General features: G+C 42.7%; 1 protein-coding gene across 2 annotated transcripts in view; it reads left to right on the forward strand.

The window, feature by feature from the left end:
* Positions 1-18,193, forward strand: part of TSHZ2 (teashirt zinc finger homeobox 2) — a 431,469-nt gene extending 413,276 nt beyond the window's left edge. For both annotated transcript variants that reach the window (XM_059407254.1, XM_059407255.1), the window contains exon 3: positions 17,042-18,193. Coding sequence is in view for 1 of the 2 variants with exons in the window: in XM_059407255.1 (XP_059263238.1) it covers positions 17,042-17,043 (2 nt within the window). In the remaining variant the exon portion in view is untranslated. The remainder of the gene's footprint in view (positions 1-17,041) is intronic.
* The last annotated feature ends 2,836 nt before the right edge of the window (positions 18,194-21,029 follow it).

The raw sequence follows: 21,029 nt of genomic DNA on the forward strand, positions 1-21,029 counted from the left end.
CATACGTTTGGTTGGCTTGACTTTGAAGCTACAAATGGAATCCCTCCGGTGCCCAGGGTGCAGAGGAAGCTAAGAGCAGAAAGAAGGTCCATTGAAAACCTACTTAAATAGAACATAAACTGCAGGAAGGCAAGGACCAAACCATCATGTTCCAACTTGAACATCTAGCAGCTGGCCCAGTTCCAGGCATAGGAAAAACTCTCTGCACATATTAACGCAATGAAGGAGTACATATCCACAATCAGCGAAGAGTAAGGGAGACCTTCTTGGAGTGTTGAATCCAACGAGCCAACATTTCACGGATGCGTCTGTCTAGAGACCTTTGAGGAAAAGGGACCCACCATTAAGTAGAGGAAAGTCACATCCGCAGGTATTCAAAAAGAGCTATTTCCAAAAAAGAACAAATGATGGGCAACTTTTTCTGTACAGGCTAGATAATAAATATTCTAGACTCCACGGACTAATACAATCTGTCACAACTGCTCAGCTCTGCCCTTGTAGCATGAAGGCAGCCATAAATAACATGTAAACAAATGTGTGTGTCTGTGTGCCAATAAAACTTTATCAATGGACTCTGAAATTGGAATTTCATGTAATTTTGGTGTGTCATGAAATATTATCCTAGTTTTGATGTATTTCAGCCCTTTCAAAATGTAAAAATCGTTCTTGGCTCATAGACCATATGAAGACAGGCCACAGATGGGACTTGACCAAGGGCCGCTGAATGGGGGAGGCAGCTCTGGTTTTAGTCTTGGTTGTTAGTGGGTTGGTTTTGCTGGTCTGAGCTCGGTCTCCTTCTGTGCTGGCCTTGTTAGGTCCCCTCCATTGGCCACAGCCCCGTCTCACCTTCGGCGATTTACAATGGCTGATGCTCCCCCTGGGCATGAACTCCTCCATCACAACCCCCACCAAGGGTGGCCCTTTCTCCTCTATCAGGTCTTAACTCAAATACCACCTTCTAGAGAGGCCTCTCTGGTCCCTTCTTAGAGTGGACATGTGACCATTCACACCAACAGACACTCACTTTTCCAGCACCCTGCCTCCTCCTCCTCGCCATACCGCTGTCCTTAACCTCCTATGGCCTTGTACCTCATTTTCTCTCCCTCCATGGTTCAAAGCCCCAGAGAGAAAGAGAGAGGTCCTCTCTGCTGTGTTCCCTGCTGCATTCCTTATACTGAGAGAGGACCCGGTGTCTGGCACCCAAAAAATGCTGCCCCAGTGTTTGTGGAAAGAACATTGTCAAGTATTCACTGGTAAGGGAAGAGTTGAAAATGCACAGCTGAAGTTTTGTTACTTCAAAACAGGAGGCATCAGGTTTTATCACCATCATCATATAAATTTATAGTCATAATTTAGGGGAGCAGTTGAATGTTTTTCAAATATAATCTTATATGGAGTCCTGTGTACAAAACGGATAAAATGAAGTTTCTTTGATTGAAATGAGGGTAAGAAGTCCCAAAAAGACTCTCTCGGGCACACACAACCCTGGAAGCCCCTTCTGGAAGTTTCTACTTCCCTTCTCTTCTGCAAAGCTCTTTGAGAGTCCCTGTGCTGGACTGAAACTGATATCTGAGACAAACCTTCCCTCGTTACTCCAAGGTTACTAGGAAACTCTTCAGGTGTAAGCTTAGCGAATTATGGAGACAACAGCTTCTAAGACACTCCTTTTGAACCAACCAGAGGATTTCCTTTCCCAAAAGCATGTGTAACCCTATTCAAAATTAAATTCTTTTTTTAAAGTTTTTCTTTTGAGATTTTATTTATTTGACGGAGGGAGAGTACAAGAAGGGAAGCAGCAGGGAGAGGGAGAAGCAGACCCCCCGCTGAGCAGGGAGCCCGACGTGGAGCGCGATCCTAGGATCCTGGGATCATGACCTGCGCCGAAGGCAGACCTTTAACTGACGGAGTTAGTCAGACGTTCCTCAAAACTAAATTCTGAGAGCTGTGGTGCGACATTGGCCATCAAATTGCTTTATGATCTTGTGGAAATGTGCTAGGCCTCAATCTACTTTCTTTCTTAAATGGCCTTAACAATACCTGACCTTCCCCCTTCACACCACAGGCAAGAAGTGGGAGGAAGACAACAAATTTGAATACACTTTCCAGAATGTGAAAGAATGGGCTGCCTCCAGACCACTGTGACCAGCTGCAGGCTTGGGAACTTTATTGTTCCTTCTCTGGCTCTGTTAGTCAGCTCAGGCTCCCACAGCAAGGTACCACGGACTGAAGGGGCTCAAACAACAGAAACTTACTTCTTCACAGTTCTGGAGCCGAGACATCCAAGATCAAGGTGTCGGCAGGGCTGGTTTTCTCTTTCTTTCTTTCCTTGGCTGGTAGATGGCCGCCTCCTGGCTGTCTCTGCACGTGGTCTTTCCTCTGTGCCCACGAATCCCTAGTGTCTCTTCTGTGTCCTAATCTCCTCTCCTCAGAAGGACACCGGTCAGATTCGATTAGGGCCCACTCTAATGGCTTCGTCTTCCTTTAATCACCTCTCTAAGGGCTTTTTCCACAAATCCAGTCACATCCTGAGGTGAGGCACTGGGGTTTAGCTCTTCAGCATATGAATTTTGAGGGGACATAATTCAGGCCATAACAAGGGCTTCCACTTCGCTTGTCAATTAGCCATATGTCATTATGACTTTAACATCAATGGTTACTTCTCACAACCACCACCCTGACCCTGCCCCTGCTCCCAGCCTCAGAGGGAGCAGCCTATGGCCACAGGAACCTCCATACAAGCTTTCCATTAACTTTCTTGACACCAAAGACGTGAGGGCCGCCTCACCACTTCAACTATAGCTATGCTGCAAAGAACTGAAAGCTTCCTGGTAAATTTTATAAGTGAGACGTTGAAAATCCCTATTATTGCTTCTCAACAGCTGATTTAAGGGTGGAGGAAATCGTTGGATTCCTTTGAGGAAGAGCTCCTAATTCTGTGTTTTTTCAGTGCACAAACTGGATCACAGGCCAGAGACTGTGGAGACGTCTAGGAGGCGGTGTAGTTAGCAGTGATGGCGGGGTAAGCAGAAGAAGGTTCAGATCCAGAATGCACCTCTTACTAACCATGCTGACCATCACTTCGTGAACCAACTGACCCTTGGTAGAACGGTACTGCTGATAATGGTACTGCTGGTTTGGTCCGGCAGGGGAAGGGGGAGGCTCTCTATCACTCATCAGCCTCACACAGCGCCTGGCACTAGGTGAATCTTCATTATCGGGTAACAGCAGTTGTCCTTATGACTGAAGGGCAAGCACACTCCACCCCATGGACAGTGTCCTGAGAATTCTGTCTATATGGAAATATAGTTGCTCACTCCTTTATCTGAGAAGTAACTAGACCATTTTGCCTGGGATTTGTCAGTGAGGGCCTCTATCTTTATAAACAGTCATACATCGTGGCTTGTTTTTTGGTTTTTGGTTTTTGTAGGTGTCGTGAAGGAACTTGACCTACGTAAAAATGCAGATTTTGGAGTGGGGAGGGGAAAGAGAAAGAGAGACAGAAACAAGGAATGTTGCAGTAGAATTGTACAAATCATGTATTTTGCTCGAATCTCTGTGAGAAGGACAATTAATTAAGTGGCAGTAATCAGTCAATCAATCAATCAGTCATTCATTAGAGCAGTAGTTCTCAATCTTGGCAGCGCATGAGAATTCCCTGGGGAATTTCTAAAAACCCCCAATGCCCAAGCCAAGCCCTGGACCAATTAAGGCAAAATCTCTGAGAGTGAGTCTAGGTATGAGTGTTTTAAAGCTGCCGGTGGCTCGCATGTGGAGAGAGGCCGGCGTGCAGAGTGAGCTCAGAGGCACAAGGCACAGATCATTCCAGGTCCTTTATTAGCTCTGCACGTGGGCAAGCTGCTTAACACCTTTGAGCCTGTTTCCGCATTCATCTTGAGGATTAGACATATTTGGTTAAACACCTGGGCTCCAGGTCAAGAACATGCTTGGTTGAGAAATAACAGGTATTTCTTGTTATTGTTATCGTCGTCCGGTGAATGGGAAGCCTGGGCCTCCAGGTCACCGTCTGCAGAATGGTGAGTCCAGGGAGGATCCCTGAGGTCATTCGCTTTCATTTTCCTGAGTCTGCGAAGGTAGAGCAATGGGCAAAGTAGGAAGAAAAACTCATGTTTCTTCACTAAAGGACACCCAGGAACCAGGCACCGAGCTGGCACTTTGGAGACCGGTGGAACAAAACGGTCGCCAACCCTGCCCTCCTACAGGCTGATGGAAGAACCATGCATTAAGTCAGTACTCGCACCAACATTATTAATGGCCAGTTGGAGCTAGGAGAGAGAAAAAAAAAAAATCTGGATTTTTTTTTTTCCTGGGATAAGGAAAAGTCTAGATTCTGGGATAAGCAAAGGTCTTTCTGAGGACATGATACTTCAGTCAGTGGATGAGAGTTCATGGGTAGAGCAGGGATTATCCAGGCAAGGCCATGGGAGGGGCAGTCTGGGTAAGGTATACAGCAGGCGCAAAGACAGGGAAGCAGGAAGGAGCTTGACACTTCTGAGGAAACATAAATGAATGAATTTTTTAAAATCTTTTTTTTTAAGAGCATCTCAAGGGACTCAGACGTTCCATAATGGACTCTGAAAGCCATTGGGAGAGTCAGATGAAGCTGAGTGAGAGATCCAGACAAACCTGATTTCACTCCAGCTTCACTAGGAAATAGCTGTGTGGACGAAGGGGAGAATTCAACCTCCGAGCCTCTGGTCCTTCGTTTGTAATGAGGAAATAACTCATAGTTTCCAAATTTCTTGTGAGGATTGATGATTACGGGTAACAATGGAATTGGTAAAGGGTACTAGTTATCAGGGTACTTCGGTGACAGAGAGAGACCGGAGTTCACATCCTGCTCTACCATCCCAACGGGCACATCACGTTGGTCCCATCATTCAAAGCTCTGTCTCTCAGCTTCCTGACCTCTCAGAAGGGGTTCATAAAACCTACATCTGGAGGTTATGGAGATTATCATAAGAATTAAATAAAACAACAGCAGTCAAGCTTCAGGCAAAGACGAGGGACCCAATGAATGAAACTATCACTAAAAAGAAGGGAAACTTCTTGGAAAGTAGGAATGTTTATCTGAATTATCTAAATATGGATTCCAACCCACTAACCCCTTTTTCTCTTGTAGGCAACACCACAAATGGGGTTGCCCTGGGCTTACACACATAATCACAGTGGCTAAAAAAAAAAAAAAAAAAAAAAAAAACAAAGAAAGAAAGAAAGAAAAAAATCTGCCCTGTTTATTTGTCATGTTTGGGGGACATATCGTTCTTCTTGAATGCCAACAACTCACGTTTAGGCGGCAGTAAAGTCCCCCAGCTGTGTCCATGCAGTGAATCTCGTTTGGTTGTAAGTTAGTTGTAATAAATAACATTTGGCTCTGCGCTCCACTTAGAGAAGATAGGTTCCATTGTGAATCATGTCGTTGACGGTTCGGATTTTAAGCTGTCCGGGTTGTTTATGGTGGTGTTTGCCAGCATCTAGACCTCTTTCAAACAATTTAAGTGCCCTTTTGGAGTATATGAATGTGGCTCAATAAAAATGGGTACAGGGAAATTGCTTTCTTTTCTCTTCTATGGCCGTGCACCAAAATCAACCATCGAGGAGAATTGTCAAATATGAAATACATAATTGCCAAACATGAAATTATAATTAAGGTTGAAACCACCAAGGACATTTTTCCCTTTCTGTTGTCAGGATGTTGTCCTGATCTTCACCATCTTTCTAATTCATTTCTTGAAAGGATGACAACAGCTGAACAGTTTTTGGTCCTTATTTTTCATTATATAGCTTTACTGAGCAATGTGCCTTTAAAAGATTCTAGTTAGTTCCTTTGACAGCAATAAATATTGGCTAGAGAACAGACTTTGAAGCCAGACAGACCAAAGTCCAAATGGCAACTCTACTTCTTGCTACCTATCTGAACTTGGTTAAGGAATTTAAATTTCTTGGTTAAAGTTCTTAACCAAGTTCAGCCTCTATTTTGTCCTCAGTGAATAGGGACAATGAGACCTACTCTCGGGTTTTATCGTGAAGTACAGAGCGTGTAATGAGCATTAAATAAAATCGTAGGTATTATGACGGCTTTCGACTTTCTTCTTCCTAATAACCACATCAAATGTTTTGAAATGCTATTTTACCCTTTTTTTTAATAAAAGGGGAAAACTTTTCTGAGCTTCACATCTGAATTGACAGCTGATTTCTTTTCAACATTTAATGCACAAACTAAAGAACCTCTCTTCTACTTAGTTTTTCAACTTTCCAGAAGGATAGAGTAATTCATTTTGCAAGACCCAATGATTACTTATTTCTAACACACAAGCAGAATTTTATACATGTAGTTTCTTAATTTACTCTACATCTTATTCCACAGCACTTGTAAGGTGCTATATTGTATGCAAGGAAATAAAATCATAAAAGAAAGGAAAATCACTTTTTTAAAATCTACATTTTTCTTACGTACCCAGCACCAGGCGTGGAAGATACTAGTATCGGCCTGATTTTGCTGAGGTGGAATTTAGGTTCAGAAAGGGTAAGTCATTTCCCCAAGATCACACAGCTCGTAAATGACAGAGCGATGCTATTAACAAATGTGCCAAGAGAAAATAAAGAGTGAAGATGAAAAGAAGTTAATGAGTATAGACTGGAGCCCCAAGAGGCTACACAATCACTAAAGCTGGGCCACCAGATGCACACTGAGCTTCCCAGTAGTGAAAGTAAGAATGGAAACCTGATCCACTCCCCAAGATTCATTTACCATAAAAAATGTACACCAGTGTTTAAGAATAAGCAACACCTTTCCCAATACAGAATGGTAGAAATTCCAGGCATAACTTTTGTGATAGAGTGCAATCAAGATAGTAGGAGGTTCCCAGGGTCACCAAACATTTAAAACTGAAACCATTCCTTTCTGCAAAAATATGTTTTACTTCACTTTGGGTTCCATCTCTTTCTGATAATTATCCACTCCAAGCTTTGTCAAAGCACTGTACTGAGAGAGATTCATGTTAAAATGCTAGTTGAGAGGATGGAGAAGGCCTCTGTCTGCCTTATCATTTGTAGTTAGGTTGACATACATTTGGTTATAATTAGGGATAACTGTACAGCAGTTAAGATTCCATAATCCCATTATTAGTTGTCACGAGATTTTCACAGGGTAAACCCCAATGCGTTTTCGTTCATCTCTCTTTCTTAACTCCTCGGGTAGTCTGAAGTTTAAGAGTGTGCTTTAAGGGAAAGATTTTCTTCTGCCATTAAAATCTACTAAGCTGACACACAAGGAAGGACACAAATGACACCTAGTGACAGCATCTGCGCCACTCTCAGGAGGCCCCACGTCTTCTTGCCTGACATTCTTGTTGTTGTCGTTCTCCAAGATGTCACCCTGTGTCTGCCAATTTCATTCCACAGCCATTTCACACACGGTGGTGGAGAGGTTTTAAACCATTTCGAGGGTTGCCCATTACGTAGACCAAAATGGAAATTATTTTAAAAGTTATTTCCCGGGATGCCTGGGTGGCTCAGTTGGTTAAGCAGCTGCCTTCGGCTCAGGTCATGATCCCAGCATCTTGGGATCGAGTCCCATATGGGGCTCCTTGCTCAGCAGGGAGCCTGCTTCTCCTTCTGCCTCTGCCTGCCATTCTGTCTACCTGTGCTTGCTCTCTCTCCCTCTCTCTCTCTGATAAATAAATAAAATCTTAAAAAAAAAATTAAAAAAAATTAAAGTTATTTCCCATTCACCCACTCTGTTAGACACTGGAAGCTGGTGGTAGAGGGTGGAGGTCAGCTGAGAAAGTGTTTGCTCTCACACTAACTAAAAAAAAAAAGAAAGGAAAAAGAAAAGAAATACACAGAAAAACTAGCCTTTAGTTGTAGGGCTGTGGCAATCAGCTGTCTGGTTTGTGTCATGGAGCATATATCGCACATTTGAGACACATGGCTGACTTATCACAAGTTGTGCTTTAGGAGAGGAAGTTCAAAAGTTGAGATTTTCCAGTGTGTTGATTATGACGTGCATGTCATCTGTATTTAGATGTTCCAAGGCGAACACTATCAAAATGAATAATAATTTTGCATCCTGATCGTCAAAGGTGTAGCCAACCACCCCTCTGACAAAGAATCTGTGGTCTCATTGATATGGATCCAACATCAGGCACGATTCTTTTGGCGGTAAAGAGTAAAGGATCTGAAGTCCAGAAAAGATATATTCCAATTGTATACTGGCATATCCATTTCCATTTAATGTCATGGGACCTGCGATAAGTCACTTCCGTCACCTAAATGTCAGCTTCTTCCTCTGTAACACTGGACACCCCCCCCGGAGTGTTGAGATGACTCAGAAATAATGCGAAAGTGAGCAGGCCTAAAGTTAATAATCATTACCTGGATGTGACTCTTCTATTTTAATTATTTTATTGACTCAACCTTTTTGTGATTTATTATAAGAAAACTAAAGTCCCTCTCTCTATCAGAAGCCCAGCCACTGTGTTCTGTATGGCTTCTTTCGTGGCCTCCCTTTCCAAGAGCAATTGGTCTCAGTATCAGCTTTCCATGTGGGAAAACTACATGGAAGAAAGAAATCAAGTAAAAGCAGAAGCACAGCAGATAATATTTGAAAATATCATCCACCTACTTATGTGGCGCTGTGTCTGGCATATGAGAAGCATTCAATACATTTAAGCAATTACTTTATTCCCTCTAAAAATTGAAATTGGTCCACCCAAGTTTAAGGGCTTCTGCACACAGAGATTTCTCTTAGGAAAAATTAGGTGAAGCACTAATGATGAAATTCAGCAATGTAGGTGAGCTAATTTGGATTTTCAAGTTGTAAAATCAATTTGAAAAAATATTAACTGCAGGTTTCTCCCAGGATTACACGGTTAGGAATCACATGTCTCCACAACCACTTTGCTTTCTTAACACAGTCTTTTTTTTTTTTTTTAATAATACACTTTATGTATTTTCAGCATTTATATTTCACTTTTTTTTTTTTAACCAGTTTTTAGAAGCCCAGAATTAGGAATCAGATATCCTGATTTCATCACTAATCACTATGGGAACAAACTATTTAAACACTCACAGCCTCAATCTTTTTATCTTTGGGACTACGAATATTTATCCAATATATTTCAAGAAAGTAGACACACACACACACACACACACACACCTTGTGTGTAAGAATGTATGTTTCAAAAAAATTTTGAAAAGATGTAAATTATTTCAAAATGGCAAAATAAACTGTTCTTTAAAGTTGAAAGTACCAACTAGATGGCAAATCTGGTTCGTGTCCACTTACATTTCCTTGGACTACTTGTCCTAATCTCTTCCTTTTTTCTTTATATATTCTACATTATCTCTCTCATAGAATTAGAGAAGTAGGATTCCAGGCAAATCTATTGTTTGCTTTTGTATTATCTTAGTATTAAGTACTTTAAAATTCTCTTTCCATGTTGCTTTTAGGGCTCCATTCACTCAGCAAATATTTATCAAGTACATACTATGCATCAGGCCTTGGCTTATCTGCTTGGGATACTGTTATGATCACGTGTGCACAGTCAGAACTGTGGGTATTGGGCCTCTGACTCTTGGTTTTGGCTCAGGTCATGATTTCAGCATCTTGAGATCGGGTCCCGCATCAGGCTCCATGCTCGGCAGGAGGCCTGCTTGAGAGTCTCTTCCTCTCCTTCTGCCCCTCCCCCTGTTTGTGTGCTCTCTGTCTCCCCACCCTCTCAAATAAATAAATTAATACATAAAACACAGGGTCCCTACCTTTCTGGCATTTGCAAGCCAGTGTACGAGGCAGACACTAAATTAAAAATTACAGCTGTAAGTATGATTATAAACTGCAGTAAGTCCCATAAGAACAACATATAAGGTACAGGATTATGTCAAAAGAACTTAGTCAAGCCCCAAGGACAAGAGAACGCTTCTCCGAGGAAGTGACATTTTCGTTTCGGCTTTAAGAGTGAGAAGGTGCTTGCTAAACAAGTAGGAGGAAGGATGATATAGACAGGGGGAACTGTACTTGGAAATCCCCCAGGCATGTTCTTCCGATGCTGTCAGAAGGCCAGTGTTCTTGGGACAGATCAGCAAGGGGCCACCAGACCCAAGTCAAGTCAGAGAGGTGGCCAGGCCAGATCAGGCAGGATGTCTTAGAAAAACAGTTTTTCCTAAGTGTGGTGGAGGTCACTGAAGGACTCTAAGCTGGGAGGAAATAGGGAAGGACTGCTTCAATCTAATTAAAGTTTCCTTTTTTTATTAACATATAATGTGTTATTTGTTTCGGGGATACGGTCTGTGAATCATCAGTCTTACACAATCCACGGCACTCAGCATAGCACATGCCCCGCCCCAGTGTCCATCACCCGCCAGCCCAACCCTCCCACCCACCTTCCCTCCAGCAACTCTTAGTTTGTTTCCTGAGATTAACAGTCTCTTAGGGTTTGTCTCCCTCTCCGGTCCCATCTTGTTTCATTCTTCCCTCCCTTCCCCCATGTCCCCCCTACCCTGCCTCTCAAACTGCTCATATCAATGAGATTATATAATTCTCTTTCTCTGATTGACTCATTTCACTTAGCATAATGCCCTCTAGTTCCATCCATGTCTTTGCAAATGGCAAGATTTGGGGGTTTTGATGGCTGCCTAATATTCCGTTGTATATATACCACATCCTTTTTATCCATTCATCTGTTCATGGACATCTGGGCTCTTTCCATGGTTTGGCTATTGTGGACATTGCTGCTATAAACATTCGGGTACATGTGCCCCTTTGGATCATTACATTTGTATCTTTAAAGTAAATACCCAGTAGTGCTATTGATGGATCGTAGGGTAACTCTATTGTCAACTTTTAGAGGAACCTCCATACTGTTTTCCAGAGTGGCTGCACCAGCTTGCATTCCCACCAACAGTGTAGGAGGGTTCCCCTTTCTCCACATCCTCGCCAGCATCTGTCATTTCCTGACTTGTTACTTTTAGACATTCTGACTGGTGTGAGGTGGTATCCCACTGTGGGTTTTATTTGTATTTCCCTGATGGTGAGTGATATGGAGCACTTTTTCATGTGTCTGTTGGCCATTTGGATGTCTTCTTTGCCAAAATGTCTGTTCATGTCTTCTTGATTGGATTTCCATTTCTTGATTGGATTATTTGTTCTTTGGGTGTTGAGTTTGCTAAGTTCTTTAAAAATTTTGGACACTAGCCCTTTATCTGATATGTCTTTTGCAAATATCTTCTCCCATTCTTTTGGTTGTCTTTTGGTTTTGTTGACTGTTTCCTTTGCTGTGCAAAGCTTTTTATCTTGATGAAGTCTCGATAGTTCATTTTTTGCCCTTGCTTCCTTTGCCTTCAGCGATGTTTCTAGGAAGAAGTTGCTATGGCTGAGGTCTAATAATTAAAGTTTTCATAAGCTCACTTTGTTTGCTGTATGGAAAATGATGGGCAGGACGCAGAGCAGAGTAAAGCAGCCCAGGGAGAGGGCACAGTCATCTGGGGGTGGTAGATACAGTCTTGAACTAGATTGGGGAAGTAGATTTTGGCGAGAAATCTTATGATGAGGTGTCAAGGATGACCCAATATTCTGGCTGGAACAACCAAGCAGCTTGAGGTTCCATTTCCTATGAACAGAAACATTGGAAGAGAAACGGGCTGGGGGCAGGGGAATTCAAGCTCCCTGCTTTTGAAAAAGTTGCCTCTGATGGACTTGTGAGATATTCACACAGAAAGGTCGAAAAGGCAGTCTGACCTGCGGATCTGGAACACAGGACCATCAGCACACCGTGATCATTCACATCACAGACTGGATGCAGCTGCCTGCCTGGGGCTTGTGCAGGGCAGGAGTCCTCCCCCTTCACAGACCCAGTGTGCACATGTCCCCACAAACAGTCTATGGTTTCCCCTGTACGATCCAGAAATGAATCCATAGATCTCATGACCAGCCTACACACATAATTTCCAAAAGAAATCATCGGATGCAGCAAGTGTGCAATGAGAAACAAAAGGAAAACGTTTGGGCATGAAAGTTCACACCAACAGGACTTCTGAAACATGAATATCATCCCCCGGAATCCTGTGATATGTGGGTTCTGAGTCAGCAGCTCGGGGAATGGGGGTGCTGCATTTCTGACAAGCTCAGGGACAATGCCAACGCTGATGTTCCATGGGCCACACTCAGGCACGAGGTTCTTGAAGGATGGTGAGACCATCTGTTGTGTGTTTCTATAGGTAGACAATCAGCGAACATGCCATTGACACCTGCCTGTCGGTTTCGGGGCTGTTGAAGGGGCGTCTCAAATACGATGAGTGACAATGCCAGAGGTGACTTGCTTCTGTTTTAATGGACAATAACTCCCCTTAAAATTCCAAAGAAAACAAATCAGTTTCTCTTTGTTTGCCAGGTTGCTTTATTTCTGGACAATGCTGTGTATAAGAAACTGTGCACCAAAGACTTTGTGTTTATATGTGAAATGAAATTAGGGTCTAGGCTGAAATAATTATAAAAGTGTTTTCCACTATGTCAGCTCTTCTGAACCGCTGTGATAGATCATTTTGCTCCCCGCCCCGGGGACATTTGGCAAAGTCTGGGATATTTTTGGCTGTCACAACTCGAGGGTAAGGGGGCTGCTCTTGGAATCGAGTGAGTAGAGGCCAGCGATGCTGCTAAAAATCTCACAATGCCCAGGAGAGTCTCCCACAACAAAGAATTATCAGCCCCAAATATCAAGAGTGCAAGGTTGAGAAACCCCAACCTACAGACACATTTTCAAAAATGGAGCAGGATGAGGGCCAACACTACCTTGTGAGAAGAAGCTGTCCCACACATTGCAAGGTGCCTAAGACCCCCAGCACCTCACCATTCAACGCTGGTGGCATGCCCACCCTTGCGGCAACCACGGCGCTCCCCCTGGGCCCCAGGGAAGCAGCGCAACTCTGAGAAGAACAGAACAAAGTAGAGAAAGAGGAAGGCAGGCCTGGGCAAGGGCCTGGAGAGAAAGGGCCAAACAAAATGATGTGCCAGAGGGACGAAAAACCCTAGCACCACCAGGGGCACCTCAGTGGCTCAGTTAGTTAAGCAACTGACTCTTGATTCCTGCTCAGATCATGATCTCAGGGTCCTAAGATAGGCCCGTGTCAGGCTTCACGCTAGGCATGGAGTCTGCCTAAGATTCTCTCTCTCTCTCTCTCCTCTCTGGTCCTCCACCTGCTCACTCTCTCCTTCTCTTAATAAAAAAAAAAAAAAAATTCTAGCATGGCTAAATTAAAGTAGATATAATTCTACACATCTGTTGGTGGCTATGTAATTAATACAAAAATAATTGCATCTCTTCGCCGGGCTCTCCCTCACAAACTCTCCTTAATGAACTGTGCCAATGACTTTTTAGATATGTAATTAAAATTTTTATTTATTTCTGTTTTATTTTTATAGTAGTAGCTTAACATACTAGGAAGAAAAAAAAAAAAAAAACCACGCTACAGCCAAGCTCGGCCTCACCAACCCGTGGAGACACAACCAAGAGTAGTTTACACACTGCGTTCTGAGCAGTGAGAAGTAACGCTGCTATGTCTCATTCCCTTCATTCCTTTGATTTTCTGTCAGGGTCTCATCTCTAGGTCTACAGAAAAATAAGGTGTATTTTCTTCTTCTTCTCAGATAAGCAATGGTACGAAAAGGTCTATCATCCCAAAGTGGCCTAAGATTCGGTTCTCCTCTTGACACAGTCTCTTTAGTACGGGAACACTGACTTTCTGGAAGGATCCACCATTTCCATCCACCATGGTGGTCTATGAGATTTGTCGGGTAGAAATAGCATCATAGTCGGGTTTTAATAGAACATGTTCATATCTAGAATTTAGCTCAGTAAGCAACTGTACAGATACTCTTGGAGAAAAGTCCCTGAAGTGTTAATAATATTAGTGTTCAACACTTTACGACAATATCAAGCCATCACAAGACCATCTAAGAAGCAGTGGTTTAAGAGCTCAAGCAACCTTGAACCTGAGTACCCTCTTGCCCACTTACCAGCCAGCTGACTGCAGGCCAAATGCCTTCACCTCCCTAAATTTCCTTTTCCTAGACTGGAAGATGTAGACACTACACCCTCCCACATTACAGCATCATGAGGTTGACTTGAGGTGAGGCACAGACTTAGCATGGGTAGGCGAGAGTAAACTCGGAAAATGTCTAGTTATGACTACAATAGGCTCCTTTCGTGCTGAGGCCCCAGAAAGCCATGGGACCTGAGCAAAAAAATCACAGAAAGTCAGTAATGAGGTCAGGACTGAGATCTTAGGAGCTAAGCAACTTCCTTGTTTTTAACCAAAGGTCTGTCATGAAGATATTTTCCAGAAAAACTACATGCAAGTATATTCGTTGACTGTTTTGTAGGGAAGAAAAGGGTCATCAAACAAATCTGGGAAGCACTGGGTTAAACAAAGTGCTTAAACAAAGTGTTGGGTTGGGTTGGGTTTTGGTGGCGGGACTTCTCAGAGCCTTTAATATGCTGATGTGTGTGTGCTGACAGTTTCCAAGAAGGGGACGATAATATAATACAATTATTTTTTTCATTCTCCTCACTCCTCTCCCCAGGGCAAACTTTGTCCTAAGAGAAACCCAGCCAGAGGAGTCTAAGTGTTGAACAAATCTGGAGCGGGTTCAAGGAAGCAACAAATGAAACAAAGTTTTTTAAACCTGGCATCACAACAATGTCACGGTCAGGGAGGAGAGAGCGAGGGCCTCACACAGAACATGCGTCAACCCTCCACCGAGGACTGCATTCGGCCTCCAGCGTAGGTCACTTTCACCCTTTAAGCAGAAAGACTGCTCTTTCTTTCTCTCTCTCTCCGGTCTCCTACCTTCCCCTAATACCACTACAATCTCTGTCCTCAAATCTCTTTTTCTTTCATGCCTTTCTCTCTTCCTCCAACCACATGACCATTCTCCTCCAAGTTTCTGGACCTGCCACGGCATTCCAACCAAGTTGGAGGGAAGATAACTTTGTCTCTGAAACACAAACCTAATGTCAAAGGGAAATGACTCCTTCCACGGATGGCGACATCCATAATCTAAGTGTGTGTGGTGGTTGGGGGGGGGCCTGAAGTGAGTACGGAAGCTTCCAAGTGGGAGGAACTAAATTCAAGGGCAATCTCTACTTTTTATTAGCCTTGAGACCTTGGACCAGTCACAAACCTCCTTGAGGCTCTTTTATTTTTTTTACATGAGATTGTTTTGGGGCACCTGAGTGGCTCAGTAGGTTAAGCCTCTGCCTTCAGCTCAGGTCATGATCTCAGGGTCCTGGGATCGAGCCCCGTGTCGGGCACTCTGCTCAGCAGGGAGTCTGCTTCCCCCCTCTCTCTGCCTGCCTCTCTGCCTACTTGTGATCTCTCTCTCTCTGTGTCAAATAAATAAATAAAATCTTTTTAAAAATAAAATAAGATAAAATAAAATAAAATGAGATTTTTCAAGTGTTAGTGGTAAGGTAAAAAGTATCTGGCACTTGGTAGGTACACAACAACTGGCTCTAGGATTGGAGTCCTACTATTTCATACCAAAGAATCGTTTATAAAATCTGTCATGGGTATTCTGTGCATAATTTCTTTGCACACATCAAATGGCAACAATTTTCAACGTGTCTTTATTCTTCTGCCAGAAACTTGGAAGCTCTCCTCTTCCAAAAGACCGATTACGTATAAGCCAAAGGTGTTTTTCCTCATTAAAAACAAAAAAAACCCATAAATAATAAGATGTAAACAAGGAATGGGTGGCACCCAGGTTGGGCTAATGGAAACTATAGGCATTCTTACAGTAATCCAGATAACACATATCTGAAAAAAAAAATTCTCCCAGTTAATCTCACATACATACTTCTAAGTAGCATTTCCCCAACAACAAAAGTGTTCCTATCTTTCGACTCAGGAATTCCACATTTGGCAAATTTAAGCCTATGAATATATCCCAACAAACTGCAAGGCTTTAAACACAGATGTTTATCACAGTGTTAACCATTACTGAGTAACACTGGAAGCAAATTAAATGTCCAGCATCATGAGAATGTTTTAGTAAATTCTGATAGCATAGGTGATAGAACTGGTGTAGCTACTTAAAATGGGGCGTCCAAGTGGGGGAAAACACCAGAGAGGAAAATTGCACAGTGGGTACTTATGACCATGTACGCTTTTCACAAATTCATGGGAAGAGAAAACTAGACGAAAATAGAACAGAATGTGACTAGGAGCTCCCTCTGGATGGTGGGACCATAAGTTAATTTTTTTTCTTTTTCGGAATGCTTTATAATGGGAACGTATATTGTAGTTTTTATTTTTAATTACGGAAAACACACGAAACATAAAATTTATCATCTGAATCATTTTCCAGGGTACAGTTTGGTGACATTAAATACATTCTCATTGTTGTGCAACCGTCACTACTATCCTTCTCCAGAACTTTCTTGTCTTGCAAAATTGAAACTACACCCACAAACAACAGTTCCCCATTCCCCAGCCCTTGGCAATTGCCATTTCTGCTTTGTGCTTCTATGTTTGACCACTCTAGGTACCTCATGGAAGTGAAGTCATATAGAATTTTACGACTGGCTTATTTTGTCTTAACATCATGTCCCCACGTTTCATGCATGTTGTACGATGTAGAAGAATTTCCTTTCAAGATTGAATACCATCCCCTTGTGTCTATACACATACCACATCTTGTTTACCTATCCATCCGTCAGTGGACATCGAGGCTGCTCCTTCCTTTTGCCTATTACAAATAATGCTGTTATGAACAAGAGTGTATACATATCTCTTCCATACATTATATTTTAAAGGTGTTTTTTCCCCTCTAAACTGGCTTTTCCTCTCTAGGTCTCACCACGTGGTTATATGCCACCCTAGACTAGATTTAACTATGACTCCACGCAGACCCTTAGTACAAATGAGATCCTGCTGGTGGGCAATTTGGCTACAGGGGGAGGTAACCAACAGAGCTATTCCTCAGAAATTAATGCATCTTTTTCTGTTGTTCTGATTCCCATTACAGGATAAATGCCTTAGTTTCAACTTTCCAGCCCGGATCTCCCTCCCACTGAGTCCTGCTTCGCTGTGTCACCTGCTCCTGACATTGAACTCCTCCTGACACCCTGCTCTGAGAAGACAGCCAAAAAAAAAAAAAGAGAGAGAGAGAGAGAGAGAAGAAAAAAAAAAGGAAAAAGGAAAAAAAATTGACCCCAGCCATCTCTCTTCATTCTTACTAACAATTTGGTAATGAAGTATTGATTTCCGCTTCTCTGCTTATGGACGATATTAGATTTTCATTGATAAACTGCAATGACGTGGTCTCGTCTCCATGGTCCCCTTTTCACTGTCACGAGAAAACAAAGTGCCACTGGAGAAAAATAATCACCGAGAACATGGATGTACTTATTCCGTGGGTCTGTAACACTTGACAGGAAAGGGCGGGGGAGTGTGAGTCTTCATAGTCTAAGGGCCAAGCGAGTTGCCCTCGCTGCAGACCCTCGGAAGCCTACTTTTCATGGTGATGTCCATTTCCTATTTATAACCCCTCTGGGAACGTTTGTCTAAAGGAAATGTTTCTGTTCAGAGCAACAATTACGGTTGCACCTGGATTGCCCAGTCCGGCCCCTGCCCTGGGGAGCCATGCATCTCCGCAGAGTGGAAGAATTATGAAGTCAGACCAGAGCTGGAGCCAAGGAGACCTCTGAACAAGGTTCATCTTCCGTGAAAGTTGTTCACGCAGTCGGGCTTAACCATGTTACTGCCAAAGACTTTTTCCCAAGCGGTGGTGGGCATCGTTTTAATCATTGTCTTTGTTGGTTACAAGGGGGGAGGGGGGAGATGTTAAGTACAGATACAAGACCTGCAAATTGGCAGAACTGGGGAAACTGGTGCAATGTGGGATCTGGAAGAAAGCAAGGAGATGAGATGGCGACAGGAATGGAGAGCTCAGCTGCCCTCTCGCCCCGTGATCTCCTTCTGCAGAACCTGCTGTGTATGGACCTGGAAACGCAGCTTAGCTTGAGCAGCAACAGAAAGCATGAAAGAGGGTGTCCATTTCAAATGGGTTCCCGCAACTTTTTTCATTAAAACTTTGAGGGCCCAATTTTAATTTGTGGAATATTCCCGTTAATAATGAGATCTAATTAAGACATCCATTAAAAGCCCGTTAAAGTTAATTTAACGTAAAAATTCCAATAGAACTGTATTAGATTTTCTCCATTAAATTAACGTTATGGATTTTTAACGGATGTCTTAATTATACGTTATTATTAACGGGAATACTGTATTACACAGATTAAAATCAGGTCCCGAGTCAACTTGGAAAAGCTAAGAGCATGTTTTAATATTAAAAGTCCTGCATACCCAGTGCACGGTTTGGAAATTCAGGGGGAGAGCTGTTTACTCTAGTTGCGCATTTTTCTATACAACGGAAAGCAATCTATAAATAGATAAATCTATCATTGCATTTAAACAACGAGTTTCCTTATTCTCAAAGGACCGATGAAGTCTGGATTGTGTTATAAACTCCTACTCAGCTATAGGCAAAATAGTTAAACTCTTCTACATACAACACTAGGAACTTAGATGATTCTGAAACAAACAAACAAAAAGAAACAATTTTGTTGTCATCGCTTTAAAACCAAGGTTGTCACACACACAAAAGTCTCAACACCCACAGAACGAAGCCAAATATCCTTTCCACCCTTCCTCGCAGAAGCCGGCCTGTTGAAACTGCTTTGGAAATTTTGACATGATCCCTAAATTCAACATCGGGATTAAAAAAAAAAAAAAAAAGACCTTATTTACCTCCTAGGGAAAGTGTTGCCCTTATGCCACATATAATAGCAAATTGCTTTTTTTATGGCATGCATAACCTAGATGGGAAAAAATATGGCGCTTCGGGGAAGGAGGGAAAAAGTAAATGAAGTTCCAGGAATGTCATTCTAAAGTAATGAGGCATGGACAGAAAATATACCCCTCACATCATCGGATTGAGATGGCAGTCGAAATAGCTTCATTGAAGTGTCAGCACTCATCCATCAATCAATCACCCACAAGGAAAAATAGCAACAGTACAACGGGGCGGCTTTTATGGGATTTACTCATGGGCATAGGGAATCGCGGCTCAAATGTAGTTCTGACATGAAAAGCAAGGTGCTGATATTATTTTTTATGATGGGAGGATCATAAAGTGAATTGAGAACAGCGAGGTCTGTCTTTGCTTAACCTATTCAACCAGAAATGAATGGAGCTCAACTGGAAAGGAACAGTCTCCGCATGGGTTAAGATTGAAGGGTGGCCTCAACTGAGCACCGGCCTTCGACGACAAAATTCTATTAAAGGAAAATCAATGCATTAGCATTGGGCTTCCTGAAGCTGTTAAAAATTGCCTGCGCCAACCCAGGGTTATTAGATAAAGTTATGTAATTCAGAGACTCTGTTGCTACCCTTCGAAAGCGGATTCACGAGCTCTTGCTCCAACTGGGGGGAGCACAATACAATTCTCAACTCTGTGGAAATTGTTTCCCTTCTGAGATTTAAAAAAAAAAAAAAAAAAAAAAAAAAATCTTCTTTTAAAATTTATAATTAATATGGTTTTGTTAGCGCAATTTCTGTGGGGGGGGGTGGGAGGCGAGAGACAAAAATATTGATAAACTCGGAGAGATGCATGAATTGTCATCTTTGTAACTGTAATTGGTACACATTGGTAACTGTAAATGTCACTGCTGAGGGACAGCTGCTGATGTTCTCCTTAGGAAACAAGATCTGGGCTCACGCTGTGAGGTAAACAGGGCTCTCAGCACATCTCTAGGGACCAGGCCTGTCTTTTCATTTGGCAAGCCCTGTGAGGCTTCTAGAAACTTCTTTCTGGAAAAAGAAACTAACATGAGCTCAGGAGAATGTTTGTATCTGCTTTCAGACCATTCTCTTCCTCCCTCTGAATAAACAGAGTGCTGATATATTGGAACTTGAGAAATGGAAAGAAACATGACATGCAAATATCATGCAAATCACACTTGAGACTCTCCATTTCACCACCAACCCTTGCTATCAGTAGGGGTGAGAAATCGCCTTTCCTTCTTCATCTCTCTTGCTAGCGAAGGCCACCAACCAGCTGCAAACGAAAATGTCCACTGAAAAAAATTGTATATAAATATTCAAGTTTTATGTCTTTGGCCCCATTTCGTAGTTCAGCAAATTCACCAAATATAGAGCATGTTGCAAAACCACCGGGGGACACAAGAGAGAATGGGAAATACAATTCATTTGGCAAATTCATTCCACGAAGATTAGAAGGCACCTGCTGTGTGCAGGATACTGTTCTAGGTGGTAGGGGGTACAACAGTGAACAACTCACGCAACACCCTGACCCTTCCTGGCCGGGGCGGGTGGCGGGGAGGAGCTCCCGGAGGGGCCACCTCCCCTGTGTCACTTGTGTTTTTATGCCTGCTTTTCAAAATAATAATATTTCAGAAGAGGGATTTCTCCTTCAGAAAAGCACACAGAAGAGAAACTAGCTTAAAAATAGGTCAAGGCCTAAATGTAGACTGTAATCACAGAATGTATTGGATAGCCCACACAGTCCCCACAGAATTTCTTTAAGGTCACAAATAGATTTCTTAAAACTCACCCCCAAAATGTGCCCGCTGGCCTGTTTGAGTCTTGCATAATTAATGTCACAGGCACGAGCCGTTGAATTTAGTCGAAATGCAGAAAGCAAGCTCGTGAAATGACATATTTGGGAAGCATTTCTGAAACTGGTGAGGCAACCAGTTTCAGTACATGTGTATGTACCAGTATGTACACACCTCCATCGAGGAGGTATGTACATACGAATTCACAGTGATTTGCCATGGCCCACAGACAGTGACGCAGTGAGAGTCTATGGTTTTTCTGAAACTTTTCACAGTAAATCCAAAGATTACAAGGCCTTAAAAGGTGCATGCTTTTCCATCTGTCACTTACCAGTTACTTGACTGCGTTCGAATCTCTCCCGCCCACACCATCCG

Source organism: Mustela nigripes, chromosome 7, assembly GCF_022355385.1.
Source record: "Mustela nigripes isolate SB6536 chromosome 7, MUSNIG.SB6536, whole genome shotgun sequence".
NCBI lineage: Eukaryota > Metazoa > Chordata > Mammalia > Carnivora > Mustelidae > Mustela > Mustela nigripes.